A 14,872-nucleotide genomic window follows, 5' to 3' on the forward strand; every position below is an offset into this window, starting at 1 on the left:
CCGGCTGTGAGGTTTCTGTGGCCCTCAGATAAACACTTAAATATTCTTTTTTTTCCCATAATTGTTTTGAAAGTTTACTTATTTTGAGAAAGAACGCGCAAGAGAAGGGCAAAGAGAGAAGGGGCTGGAGGCAGAGGATTGGAAGCATGCTCCGTGCTGACAGCAGAGAGCCTGATGTGGGGCTCAAACTCACAAACTGAGAGATTTTGACCTGAGCAGAAGTTGGTAGGTTGCTTAAACTACTGAGCCACCCAGGTGCCCCGAGACACTTCGGAGGAGTCCTACTCTCTGTACATTTTGTTTCCTTCTGCCTCTATAGACAAACAGTTCTGTTAGCTTCTGTTACAGTGTCTCTCTCCAGTGTTTCTTTATGTCGGCAGGAGTGACTTAGACTATGGTTACTCTTCTCCTGCCTCACTTCCTCACACAAGAGGCAGCATGCAGCAGACACTCTTCTGCACCTCAGTTGTTGTTGTTTCATTTTAAGTTTCACTTAAAAATATATCCTTAAGGGGCAGCTGGGTGGCTCAGTTGGTTAAGCATCTGACTTTGGCTCAGGTCACAATCTCACAGTTTGTGAGTTTGAGCCCCGCGTCGGGCTCTGCGCTGACAGTTCAGAACCTGGAGCTGGCTTCTGATTCTGTGTCTCCCTCTCTCTCTGTGCCCCTCCCCGACTTGTGCTAGCTCTCACTGTCTCTCCCCTTTCAAAAATAAATAAATAAACATTAGAAATATATATATGCCCTTAAGATTTTTCCCTTTTAGTGCACAAAACTCATTCTTCTGTACACCTGAGAATCATGTCACCAGGTAGCTACCCTGTGATTTATTTAAGCCGCTCCCTACCTACAACACTTGGCTTATTTAGAATATTTTGCTGTTATAAATAACGCTGCAGTGAACGGCCATGTACACATATTATCTCTCACGTATGTGGATTTAGCTCCAGGATAAATTCCCAGAGTGGGGCAGTTGGGTCACCGCTTGTACTTTGGATAGATAATGCCAAATGCAGTTGGCCTGCCCACGAGGAATGTATGTATCTGTGTTTCTGCAGCCTCTCCACGGAGCGTGTTGGGAAGCACATTTTAAAATTTTATTTTAGGAGTTGGCTCCTTCACTTTAAGGTGTATTAGAAAAAAACAATTTAGAAAAAAAAATAATTTGCACATCGATCTCCTGAGTTCACACTCTTAGAGTTTTGTTTTACAATAGGTTTATTTAAGTAAAGGCCTGCTGAGGTCAAGAAAAATGCCAAGTATGTATTATAGGTAGCATGTAGACAGGCAAGATTATGATGGCTCAGGACTGAAGTTTGGGAAAGTGTCACCATGATGATTTTTTCTCTTCGGAATAATGGAAGCAAGAGCTTGTACTTCCTGCATGCAGGGTGCTGTGCTGGGAGCCTGCCGTGAGGCCAGCCCATGGCACGGGTACTGTTTTTATATCTCCACTTCGTGCACAAGAACCAGAGACTCAGAGAGGTTAAGTCACTTGCCTGAGGTCACACAGTTAGCTCCAGAGCCCCTGTTTGTCACCTTCTCTCTGTTCTGATGGTATTTCCATGCCACCTTCAATTTCACCTTCCCATCTGCCTCCTGGGAAATGTACCTTCAGGGGCTTTTGTAGCCTGTAAATGTCCAGGCTGCTTTTATTCCTCTTCTGACTGATGTTGGTGTGTGTTTTCTTGGCCTCTGTGCTTCAATCCAGTTTCCTGATCCCTGCAGTTTTGCCTCAGCTCAGCCAGATTTCAGCCCACCTGTGAACAAAGCCACACAGCCCATTCAGACCAAGAAAGGCTATTTTTGGGCTGTGACTTAGATGTTTAAACATTTTTTTTTCCCTTTTGGTTTCTGATCTATGCTCCCTTCCTCCATAGCTGCTTGTGCCTGGAGTCAGGTGATGGACCAAAGATGCTGAGCTGAGATCTGCCAACCTCTGGTCCTGGGGATAGGTGTTCATGGTGAAGACTGGCGTGGGGGTGGCGGCGAGGGAGCCCAAGCAGCCTGGCACTGGCCAGTGCTGCGTTTGTGTGAGATGAAGGTTGCCGTCATCTGTAACCCCCGTTGGGTGGGAGGCCCTCTGGGGACAGTGAGGAGCAGGGAGGCAGCCGGGTGTCAGGCAGATGTCCCCAGGTAGCTGCCCGTATCTCTGGAGCCTGGCAAACTTGGATTCCAGGCATGACTCTCACACGCTCTTGCTTCGTGACCTTGAACGAGTTCCTTCCCTAAGCCTCAGTCTGCTCATCTGGAATACCAGGGTAATAACAGCTCTTCCTCCACTGGCCATTTGCAGATTTAATGATGTGATACAGACACTTGGCACAATGCTCGGCAGAGAGTCTGTGTCCATGGGGGCAAAGTCACAACAGTTTGTGGTTACTTTGTTCCTGTGATTGAGCTATCTCTGGGAGCAGGATTGCAAGTGGTAGGAAACTCAGAAATCCAAGCTCGCCTAGTAGGAAGTGTGGAGGAGCCGCAACCATGAACTAGTGCAGAGAGCAATCATACCAGGGTCTTGTGGATACGTGATTCCCTGGGTGGGTGAGATGACCGGGGACCCTGGAAATCAAGGGCTGGTACTGGGATGGGGATACAGCAGTTTCAAACCTGTTTCTGGAAGCATTTGACACTGGGCCAGATGAAGTCATTCAGAAGTTTAGGGGATGTGTTGACATGTGGTAGGTCCCCAGGCAGTGGAGAGAGGGTGGGGGGCTCTGAGAGAGTCAGAAGCCCAAATTCCTACAGGCACCAGGTGGGGAGGGGAAATGAGTGAAGCAGGCATGGTGTAAGACAATAGGGAATGGCAGGGACTGTGGAAAACTGGAAGGCTTATCCCTATGTAAGGGGGCAGCCGCCGCTCAGCCCCCGGGAATGTGTGTCCAGCATTGCCGTAAGTCGGGGTTTTTCAAAAAGGGCCACAGTTTACATTTTTATCTGACATTTCATAATTTTTAAGTGTAATCAATTAACTTAAAATTTTAAGAAGCACCATATGGAGCAAATATAGCTTGTTTGCCAAGTTGCTAATGACCTCCAGGCTCCAGATCGTAACCTCTGAGCATCAAGGTGGACCCAGGCCAGGGATGTGGATGGGCTATGCATGGACTGGAGGGGACCCAGTCTGTGGGGCCTGGGATGGGCGGATCTGACCAGAAAGATGGGGGAGGGCTCTTTGGATGGGATCTGAACAAGACCATAGGGAAAGTTCTGACTTTGAGGCTGCATGGGTCCCCGGACTCATCCCAGAGCTGGTCAATGGCCAAGCTTCCGAGGCTGGGAAGGGAATGTGTTTTGATTAAAGCCAGGCTGATATTTAACCTGTATGCACTGACACTATTGTACCAGTTTTCATAGTAGTGAAATACTTTAAAACTGATTGGTAGGGGTGCAGTCGGTTAAGCCCCTGACTTCGGCTCAGGTCAGATCTCACATTCGTGGGTTCGAGCCCCGCGTCAGGCTCTGTGCTGACAGCTAGCTCAGAGCCTGGAGCCTGTTTCCGGTTCTGTGTCTCCTTCTCTCTCTGACCCTCCCCCTCTCATGCTCTGTCCCTCTCTGTATCAAAAATAAATAAAACATTAAAAAAAATAAAACTGGTAAATAGCCACCAGGCCCTCTGAGCCTCCTCTTTTACCACTCACCCCCTTCTTCCTCTGTCAGCTCCCCACCCACACCGCTCTGTGACCAGCACCCAGAGAGTTAACTCCCAGCACAGCTGAACCTGCTCTTCCTTCTCGCTGGTCAGCGGGCAGAACGTGAGCCAAAGTGATTAGAAATATCTTGGCGCTCATCACTGGCTGCAGGTCACAGATGCCTACTTGCATTGGCAAAAGCACAGAGGGACCAGGGGACAGAGTCAGATGGAATTGGAGGACAGGATGCCAGGCCCCTGAGGGACCAGAACCAGGAGGGGCCTTCCCTCGGGTCACATGGCCTTTTGTCTTTGTTCCTCTCTGTTCTTTGGAGCCCACTGTAAAAAAAAAAAAAAAAAAAAAAAAGTCGCCTCCGTCGCAGAGCTGCATGACTCCTGGCTGTCTGTGCTCCATTCACTAAACGTGTGAGGCGTCTCAGCCAAGTGCCTGCGTCTGCACGCGGTCACCTTTGTCCGGAGGAGGAGGATGTCTCAAAGTGTAAACTGGCCCATCTCAGAGATGGCGCTAGGCATGAGCAGGCCTGGGCGGGCACACGGAAAGGTTCTCCTTGTGGATGGTGGGGCTTTATCCCAACCTCTCCCAGGTGGCGGGAGGGTGGAGAACAGATGTGGTCAGGGGATGGCCTGATTGGTGTGGGTGGTCTGAGGGATGGTGCGGTGGGTGGGTGGAGTTGGTGCTTAGAACCATGAGCCCTCCTGAAAGCCGAGGCCGGGCAGCGGGGTCGGAGGAGCCTCCGCAGCCTCTAAATAAACAAAATTTTCCCTGAAACTTGTCTAATTGGCCTTCCTTTCTCCCGTGTGGCTCTAGTCGGTCTTGCGCAGTGCTCCCCAAGCCATTGTCGGAAACAGCACGCACATTGCTCAGGGGCTCTTGGTGGTTAACAGGGATGGTTGGAGCCCCGCAGCTACCAGCACAGCTTGCTGACCTCTTACTAGGTGCCGGCCGCTGTGCTGCCAAGGCCGGGGGCCCTGGGCAAGTCACTGCACCCCTCAGCCCTCATCTGTGAAATGGGTGAAGTACACACTTCACAGGGATGCTATGTGGATTACATGAGTTAATGCCTGGTCAGTCCCTGCAAAATAGTTCCTGGCACGAGTCAATGCTCAATAAATGCTAACTCTCACTCATTATGTATTGAGCACCTTCTATATGTCACGTACAATATATGCCCAGAGCAAAATTCCCTTCTGCTGCTTGCCGCTAAGCATTGGAAAGAGGAATTAAACATGCAGTTGCAACACAGTGGGTAAATGCTCTGATAGGGAAGATCCGGAAGGGCAGGGTAGTGGGTTTTGGTTTGGTTTAGGTTTCTTTCTCTCGTTAGACTGTGCATTCAGTGAGAGCAGGCATTCTGTCTCCTGGCTCACAGTTGTATCCGAACACTTGGGATGACCTGGCTCTCAGGAATCACTTCCTAGGGGAATGACTGAAGGAAGGAAGTGTATTGTAGCTGGACCAGAACAGCGGGGGCGCTTATGAAGAGGGGGAGCAGGGAGAGAAGCATAGTGTGTCCCACTTCGGAGCCAGGCAGACCCGGGTGTGAACCCCTGCACTGCAGTGGGCCAGCTGGGTGATCTTGGGGAAAATCTCACTCTCCAGTCTGGGCCCACTTCCCTGGCGCTAAGATGGGAGTGAGTAACACCTTCCAAACGGAATGGCTTGAAGGTTGGAGAAAGTGCCGGTGAGACATCCGGCATCCGCTTGGCACAGGGCAGCTCTCGGTAAATGTTTCCTTTCCCTGCCCGTTCTTTGTGCCACCTGGCGGTTCCTCTTGCTGAAGAGACATGAAGGGACGGAGAAGGTTCTTGGTAATATCTGGTCAGAAGTGCTCGAATCTTTCTCCCCAAGATACTCTAAGGAGATGTATATGTGGAGGAAAGTGAAACCCAGGAAGGAAGCCACTTATTAGTTGGGGTTTTGCCCCAAATCTCAAGGTCGAGCTCTTGAGGCATTTGGAGACCCCCCTTTTCTATACTAGGTGGGCCTCAGGAAATTTAAACTGTAATCAAAACGAATTCTAGGCTTCTCTAAGGTCAGCATATCAGGGAACCCAGAAGAGAGCACAAGAGCCAAGAAGAGAACGAGAACTTACCCCAGGGCGTAGGGCAGAGCTGGTCCAGGCCACCCACTCCCAGCCCTCTCAGGGCTAGACCACGGGATCTGAACCCAGCTGCCTCCTGAGAGCCAAGGGATCTACGGGATAGAAACAGAAAGATGGCAGGTGCATCTTTCCACATGTGTGCAAGCTCCACCCACTGAGGCCGGGCCAATCAGTGTCTTGGAATCTGACCAACCAGATCTGTTCTTCCCAGAGAGCAGGGAGTCAGAGAAAGCCGTGAGCTCCCCCTACAGGCCAACACAGGTCATGAACAGGTGTTTTCCTTAAGGTGTTTGAGGCCAGCATTTCTCAGCTGTAAGGTAACGGCCCACAAAGCCTCAGTGACTGAAGATGTTTTTAGTCAGGCTTATTAAGCTATTGTTTTCATGCAGGAAAAATTCACTTTTTTTTTTTACATATGCTAAAACTCAGTACAGTTTACCTATAGAATCTTTTAAGAAAAACACTCATCACTTGAAGAGCACATAAAATAACATTTAATTGTGTCTTTTTATTTTCACATGTTGATTTTTCTGTGTGTTACAAGAATATCAGTTTTTTAAAGTTTTTTTTTTTGTGTTTATTTTTGGAGTGAGAGAGACAGAGTGTGAGCAGGGGAGGGGCAGAGAGAGAGAGAGAGAGAGAGAGAGGAAGACACAGAATCCGAAGACAGATTCCAGGCTCTGAGCTGGCTGTCATGAACCATGAGATCATGACCTGAGCTGAAGTTGGACGCTTAACCAACTGAGCCACCCAGGCGCCCCACAAGAATGTCAGTTTTAAGAAAGTGCACGCCATCTGTAAACTCGTGATGAGCCGAAGGAATGAGGGAAGAGATGGGTAGCATATTCCCAAGGTTGCTGTGTCTGATGAGCCCTGGGTGGGAACCCAGGGTCCACGTTCTCAACTCCTGAAGTATGCCATTTCACAGGGAAAGCAGCTTTCCAGTTGGCTTTGGGGAACAGAAGAAGGAGCTTTGTAGTGAGTGCTGTGATGAAGAGCCACCCTTGAGGGAGACAACGTGTGGAGCCAGAGCGGCATGAACGAGTCCTGTGTACTGAGAACATAGTGTGTGTGGGGGACACGTGGGGTCATAAGGGAGATGTAGTAATAATAATACAAGAGCTTATATTGCTTACAGTGTGCCAGGTGTTTCTGAGATCTCTACACAGATTAATCCATTGATTCATCCCAGGATTAATCCTGGCTCTCAGGAATCACTTCCTAATAGGCTTATGGCATTATCATTACCTCCATTTTATAGACAAGGAAATGGAAGCACAAAGAGATTAAGTCACTTGCCCAAAGTCCTACCACTGAGAAGAAGCTGGGTAGTTTATGCTCCAAAGTCTGTACATTTAACCACAGGTTGTGAAGCGCATGCTTGTTAGGGAGCTGAGTAAACTGCTGTAACAAATATCTTAAACAAGACAGAAGGTAGGTTTTCTCTGAAGTGTCTGCCCAATGGGGTGAAGTCCAATGTCAGTAGTATAGTTTTATTCTTTCAACACATAGCTCCAAGTTTGGGTCGGAGGTATTTTGTTCTAATTCCTCCCTCAGAGGAAAGGAGGAAAGGGGCCAGAGAAGCGTGTACACATTCTTTTAAAGGTACACCTATCCCACTGGCCAGAGCTTTGTCACACAGTCACACCAAAGCTGCCAGAGAGGTTGGGAAATGTGGTCGCTAATTGAGTGGCCACGTTCTTTGCTCACACTCAAGGGTTCTGTTCTTAAAGAACGGGTACTGTTGGAAAAACGAGCAGTCTCTGCCACAACCTGCAGAGTCTTCTCTGGACTTGGAACTCTGTTCTGTGGGTGATAAAGGTATTAACAAATGGTCTGTAAGCAGGGAGGTTTTATGCTCAGACTTGGGTTTTTGATCACTCCAGATCGTTCTGGAAGCTTGCACAGAGGATAAAGGGAGAAGAAACAGAATCAAGGGGACCCGGTTAAGGGTTAACTGTCTGCTGTTCCTGGGGGCCTCACTGCCGGCAGGAGTCATGGGGTGGGGTTCTCGATTGGAAGACTTAACGCAGAAGACTTAAAACAGAGTGGGCTGTGGGACCACCTGCGGTCATGGTCCTTCACTCATTCAACAACTGGGCGCAGAGCTCTGGTGATGGTCCTAACGGGTGTGAGGAACTCTGGGGGCCAGGTACAGTTCTCGGTGAGTTCTCCTGCAACACTTGATGCCGTGTGAGTCCTTGGCATTGCCACATTAACACTGGTCTCTCTTGTTTGTTTCTCTTGGCCTTAGGACCCCCGGAGCAAACACAAGTTTAAGATCCACACATACTCCAGCCCTACGTTTTGTGACCACTGCGGGTCCCTGCTGTATGGACTCATCCACCAGGGGATGAAATGTGACAGTAAGTACATTTGCTCAGTGGCGACCTCTGGTGACTGGGCTGCCTCCTCGTGGTTTGGAGTCTCCCAAGTCATGGGTGGGCTGGTGTACCGGTGTCTGTTGCTCAGTAATGAGTCTCTCACTCCCAAATCTAGCGGCACTGAGGTTAGTGATGCTGGCTTCAGGGCCGATGGAGGTGTGCAGGGTGTGGGCTTAGGCTCAGGGAGGACACGCAAGTCCCACCTCCTCTGTCCTTCAGGGCCCGGGGGTGGAAGGGGTTGGAGGAGTCCTTCTAAAGAGACTGGGCCGGAGGGGCCCAGCCTGAGCCGCGCCGCTCTCTGCCCTGGCAGCCTGCATGATGAATGTGCACAAGCGCTGCGTGATGAACGTCCCCAGCCTGTGCGGCACGGACCACACGGAGCGCCGCGGCCGGATCTACATCCAGGCGCACATCGAGAGGGAAGTCCTCATCGTCGTCGGTAGGTAGCGCTAGCGCTCCGGCGCCTGCTTCGCCGCGGTGGGGGGGGGGGGGGGGGGGGGGGGGGGGGGGGGGGGGGGGGGGGGGGGGGGGGGGGAGAAGATGGGCTCATCTGTGTTGGGGCAGGGAAAGCTGGTGGAGGGATGGGCAGTGCCAGGGGCGGGAAGGGGACTGCGTGACCTTGTCTCCCTCCTCGCCCCCCATCACAGTCCCTCCCTGCTGCAGGCATTCTTAGAAAGTGTGCCCCCCCCCTTCCCGATCTCAGCACGTGGGCTGGCGGGAGCTGGGCAAGTCCCCACTCCTCTTCTCTCCCTCTCCCTTTCCCACCCTCCGTTCCTTGTCTGTGGAGTGTCCAGTTTTGTTTACTTTAAGGTAGCCAAGAAGGAATGCTTGATGCTTCTGCAGATTTTCCCAGTGGGAAAAACAGTCTTGGTGACAAACACCCAGTTCGAGAGTATGGCAACTTGGGCAGGAGTAGGGATGCAGTGTGCATCGCTGGGGGCTTTCCACGTATTGGAAATATTTCTTTCTCAAACCTGACAGTGGCTATGCTGGTCCCTGTTCTGTTATTCCCTACACTTTGTGCACTTCCCAAATATCTCAGAATGATAAGAAGGAAGGATAATACAGCCGCTTGGGGAAGTGCAGGGGGACTGGGGGAAGACAGGAGCAGGGCATCTGTTGCTCCTGGAATAGAGCATTCGAGAAGTAATTGTCTCTGACATGCGGAGCTCCAGCAAAATGGAAATCCATCTGCATGGAACTGGTAAATACTGAGCCGCAGAGCTACGTGAAACACACACAAGAAAAGGACTAAAACTTGGTAGGAATTCTCTCTCAAAGCCTTGTGACACAAATTATAGACTTCATCACTAATCCGTACAAACAAGGTTCCATGACTTGGTAACTTAGGAAACCAATCACAGAAGGGATTGATTTTGCAAAACGTGGGTCTGCTTCTGAGGCCCCAGATTGGTTCAGCAGCTCTGATGTGTTGAGCCTGTGCTGGAGGGGCTTCCTTTAACCATGTAAAAATACCCCTGGAAACTACATCCCTGGTTTAAACCGGAGTTCAGTGAAGTTAGAAATGTGCGTTCCATTGAATTGCTCTTTCCTTTAAAAGGAAGGCAAGTGGCTGATTTCTTCTCATTGGGATGTTTGGAGGAGCCCCGGGAGAGGCATGCTGGCTCTGGAGAAGAGGATTTTCCTCACTGGACGGTCTTAGCTTCCTGGTGCAGGGGTGCGGCGAAAATGAGACCCTGCTGCCCTCTAGTGCCCTCCTCTAGGAACTCTGCCGGCTCAGTTGTGTCGCCGGGGGCAGCCAACATTTGTGGAACCCATCATATACATGGCCTGACTTAGTATAATGCCCTCAAAATCCATCCATTGTTCCCACCACAAAAAAAGGAGATGGTAATTATGTGATGTGACCGGGCGTTAGCAGACGCTGTGGCAATAATTATATCGCAATATAGAAAGGCGTCAAATCAACACAGTGTGTACAAATATCCGTAGTGTTATATGCCAACTGTATTTCAGTCAAAAAGTCTTTCACGTTATCTCTTTCATCCTCACAACACCACTGTGAAATATCTACTATGCTCATTTTATGAATGAAGATAATTTAGAAGAGAAGTTAGGCTTCCAAGAACTTACACCATTAGGAATGACGACAATAATAAAGCGATAGCTAAGTTTGGAAGTTTTTTAAATGTGTCAATCGCTGTGCCCAGCACTTGCAGGCAATATCTTGTTTACATTTTTGAGTAGCTCTAATGAGCTAAGTAGTAGTGTCATTTTACTCATCAGGAAGTAGGCTTAGAAAGACACACCTTATCGTCTAGGTCTGGTAGATGCTATACCCAATATACTGGGTTACATTTAGTTTGGTTCTTTCCCCCCACCCCATAGACTTCCTTTGTGGTTTTGCTAGGTTACCTCTTACGGGCATTTCTTGGGGAGTCTTTTGCGGATGTGGTACAATATAACATCCCTTCAGATTCAAGGTCAGAGTCTTCCCCTTTATTCGTAGATCTGCTTGGGTGTATCTTGATCACAAGCTGAAAATTCGCTGGCAATCCCGGTGTGTGCCTATGAACCTGGGGTATATCGTTTCCTAGGGCTGCTGCACCGAAGGGCCACAAGCTGGGTGGCTTGCAACAACGGGAATTTATTCTCTAGCTGTTCTGAGGCACGCACTTTGTTCTGCAGAGCTCTGAGGGAGAGAGTGCTCCAGGCTTCACTCCTAGTTTCTGGTCGTTGCTGTCAGTCTTCAGTGCTCCTTGGCTTGTAGACGCATCATTCTGCTCTCTGCCTTCATCATCACATGTCTTTCTTCCCTGTGTGTCTCTGTCACGTTTCCTCTTGTTATAATGACACTAGTCATTGGATTGTAGCTACTCTAATCTAGCATGACCTCATATTAATTTAATTACATTCACAAAGCCCTTATTCCCAAGTAAGGTCACATTCACAGGTGCTGGACTTTTGCGGGGCGGTGGTGGTGGGGACACAATTTAACCCATAACAAGGGGAAAGGGAGGAAGTTGGTGCTCCCTAAAAGTCAGGGGCAGAATATCTGTATGTTCAGGTTCTGAAAGCATGGATTCATCAGCTACCGAAGTTTTCAGAGTTCCCTAAAAATAGGGACGAGATGGAGATTTTTGATCCAGTGATTTATTGGGGCTGCTCACAGAAGAGTGAGGACAGAGCAGGAAAAGCTAAGTAAAAGAATGGTCTCCATTGAAGACTAGCATCAGCCTGATCCTCCCTCCCTGAGGCAAGGGAGCTGACCTATCGGGGTCTGTTTGGGGTCTGTCTGTTAGGTCTGTGGACTGCATTGGGTCCCTCCCTCCCCGTTTATATGTTGAAGCTCTAACTCAGTGGAATAGTATTTGGAGATGGAACCTTCAGGAAGTAATTAGGGGTTGCGGCAATCATAATGGTGAGGCTCTCTGATGAGATTAACGGCTTAAGAAGAGGAAGAGAAATGGATTTCCCTCTCTCCATGTGAGAGCACAATGACAAGGTGGCTGTCTACAAGCCAGGAAGAGGGCTGTCACCCAGAGCCGAAGTGGTGTGCACCTGATATTGGACTTCCCAGCTACCAGAACTCTGAGGAATAAATGTTTGTTGCTGTTAGGTCTTTTTTTAATTTTTAAAAAATGTTTATTCATTTTTTGAGAGAGAGAGAAAGAGACAGAGTGTGAGTAGGGGAGGGGCAGAGAGAGAGAGGGAGATACAGAATCTGAAGCAGGTTCCAGGCTCTGAGCTGCGAGCACAGAGCCCAATGCAGGGCTTGAACTCATGAACTGCAAGATCATGATCTGAGCTGAAGTCGGACACTTAATCAACCAAGCCACCCAGGCACTCCTTAAATGTTTGTTGTTTAAGTCACCTAGTCTGTGGTGTTCTGTTTTGGCAGGCTGAGCTTACTGGACAGTCGGTCTTTGCTGTAGGCTGCTGGGGTTGGAGGTGGGAGGGTGGTGCCCTCCCAACCCAGGCGGCTTCTGTGTGGCTGAGGGTGATTATCTGAACACAGGGGCACCAGTGAGCCCTTAATGGCCAGCACTCACAGCAGCTGAGGGATGAGTGCGTTTGCCAGTGTGGAGGGTCCTAGATGCCCAGATGTCCCTCCTTTCTCCCAAGCATCCTTCCGGTTTTGTGATTGGGTCTCCAGGCCCTCCCGCCTGGTCTCAGCCAGATAGATCAGAGAGAAGAGAGCCCTTCCCAGCAGTGCCAGAGCCAGATCTTCTCACCTCCAGGCTGTAGAGGTGCGTTCAGTGTTAGGACCTCCCACTCACTCACTCGGCCATTTCCTCTGAATGTCACGTGCTCTTCAGAAGTCCCATCATGTCCAGAGGCCGGGTGCTTGTGAAAGCTCTGAAGGTTTCCTCCTCTCCTGTGGCTTCTGAAATCCAGGCTTGATGTCTGCTGTCAGGAATCTTGCAGGTCAAGGTCAGAATGGAAATCTGATCAGTTCTCTTTCTTTTAAAAACTGATTCATGGCTTCTCATTGCCCTTAGGACAGAGAAATCTAATGTGGCGGCCTCATTCTCTCTTCTCTGTCTCTTCCGCTTTTCTTTTAACCCTTTATCCTCTCCAGGATGCTCCCCCCTCCCCCTGCTTCACCATTGAACCTCTGCACCTTCTGTTCCCTTAGTCTGGAATACTCATCTTTGCCCTCTCGTCCTCCCCCTGCAGGTAACTCTTCTGCCTTCTAGGCCTCAGCTCACCCTCACTGTCAGGGAGGCTTCCCCTGACCTCCCACTGTGTTAGACACTCATGGAATCCTGAACCTGAGTTTGTGTCAGGTGCAGTTTTGTGTTGGGGTGATTATGCCTGCCTCTCCCACCAGGCTTGAAGCTCCATGAGAGCAGGAAGTGTCTGCTTTGGCTCACCCTCTCCCCAGCACCTTGTATGATGGACATCGCTAGATACTTGTGGCATCCGCGGATGTCTGTATGAGTGACACACCACTAGAGGGTTCTGATGGATGCTAGGGCTTCACAGATGACCCCCTCATCAGCGCCTCCTCAAGCGAGAAGCTGAAGTTCAGCAGAGAACCTGTTCCACATGCTGACTCTTCTAGGAAGGGAGATCACACAGGGACTCTTAAGGACCATGTCCAAGGTGAACAGCAAGTATTACTGACCCTGGGACCCACTCTTTGGAGCCATGACCACCATCATGGCTGGACAATGCAGAAAAAATCCAGAGCAGTGGGACTTGTAGAATAATAGAAAACTGTATAGACAGCATAAGGCCAAGTGTTATTGCGAGAGCAGGCAATGCAATGTAGGAAGCCCAGATCAAAGTTGTGCAATACTCCTTGAGTCTGTGAGGCCCAGGTTCTTACACATACCAACCTGCTTTCAATTCAGTATCTCTCTATTAATATAACAACTCACATCCCATTATTTACATTCCCATCTACCTTATGGCCATCTGTAAATCTTTAGCCATATCCATATTTTATCCATAGCTATATCTCACAAAAATTGGGACTATTTGTAAAGAAAAGCAGAAAGAACAATTTTTTGATGTTTCTCTTCAAAACCCCCATTCAGTGTCCTCACCATTGTATTGTGCAGTACAGAACCTCCTTAGACTGAAGCATCTTCCAGAAAGACTTAGGAACTCCCAATGCTATGGTATTTTAATACCCAATCTTTCCAAGATCTGATATTCACACATCAAAAGCATAAGAGCACTAAAGAGACAGAAGGCCTTGACGGGCTGTTGGGAAAAGTTGAGGGTCATATCTGCCTACACACTAGATCCCAAAAGAGATTTCACAACACTCTTAGGAGAAAGGAAATCGATATTGAAGGCTCACAGAAGACTCTTGTTATTTGAAGAACTGTTTCAGGGTAGAGAAGGTTTTTGCGATCATGGGGACTCTAGCAAAGGGAAAAGAGTATAAGAAGACCTGTGTGGGGGAGAGCTTTGCCTTGATATTCCACTTGGATATCTTTCTAAAGATAAAGCCAATATGGCAGAACTTGGCCAGAGGAGCACAGGGCAGACATGGGTATTGGCTGTTCCCTGAGGGATGAGGTGGGAGGTGTGGGGTAGTTTGGGGTGATTTGGTATTTACAGTATGAGAAAAGTGGCATGTTATGGGCAGGAAGGTAAGATGACCTCCCTTAGCACAGATATTCATTCATTCATTCAGGAAGGGCCTGAGCACCAGCTTGGATCCAATGACCAGTGACAGCTAGTTTTCATCTTTAGGGAGCTCAGAGCCTGGGGGCTGGGGTGGGGAATAGACATAGATAATTGTGTTGTGAAGTGTTATACTGTGAGGGTACCTAGGGGGCATCCAGAGGGACACCTGAAACCTCTCAAATGGAATGATGGCTGACTTGAGTCTGTAAGATGTATAGGAATTATCTGGATAGGATGAGCTTCGTGTCAAGGTACTTGAGGAAAAAAATACTAGCTGTGTTTATTTATTAAGTGCTTGTTACATGCTGCACATAGATCAGTGCATTGATCTTCACAGCCGTCTTCTGTCATGAGTGTCATTATCACGCCCATGTTCCACATGGGGAAACTGAGACACAGAGCCAGTTAAGTAACTTTCCAGGAGTCGCACTGTAAGTGGTGGGTCTAACATTGGAGCCCAGGCACTTTAGCCACAGCCACATTCTTACCAGGATGCCATGTCCCAGGCAGAAGGAATACCATACACGGTGCCCAAGAGCAGGGAGACCAAAAAATGACAGGGGGTATAGGAGATTATTAGCTCTTGTGTGTGGCTCCCTTTCCCTACTTCTGCTATAAACTCCTCTA

General features: G+C 49.1%; 1 protein-coding gene and 1 long non-coding RNA gene across 7 annotated transcripts in view; one reads left to right on the top strand and one right to left on the bottom strand.

Annotated features, from left to right (window-relative positions):
- The window catches only part of PRKCB (protein kinase C beta), a 302,187-nt gene that overhangs the window by 138,263 nt on the left and 149,052 nt on the right, over positions 1–14,872 (top strand). For all 6 annotated transcript variants that reach the window (XM_029947104.1, XM_029947100.1, XM_029947101.1 and 3 more), the window contains exons 3-4: positions 8,008–8,119; positions 8,448–8,576. In XM_029947104.1, coding sequence (XP_029802964.1) covers positions 8,008–8,119; positions 8,448–8,576 — 241 coding nt within the window. The remainder of the gene's footprint in view (positions 1–8,007; positions 8,120–8,447; positions 8,577–14,872) is intronic.
- Positions 1,185–5,830, bottom strand: LOC115298385. Its single transcript, XR_003911726.1, has 2 exons — positions 5,745–5,830; positions 1,185–1,759 (listed from the first exon to the last, which is right to left on the bottom strand). It is a non-coding gene; the product is annotated as an uncharacterized LOC115298385 (long non-coding RNA).

The sequence above is a fragment of the Suricata suricatta genome, chromosome 8 (assembly GCF_006229205.1).
Source record: "Suricata suricatta isolate VVHF042 chromosome 8, meerkat_22Aug2017_6uvM2_HiC, whole genome shotgun sequence".
NCBI classification, from domain to species: domain Eukaryota; kingdom Metazoa; phylum Chordata; class Mammalia; order Carnivora; family Herpestidae; genus Suricata; species Suricata suricatta.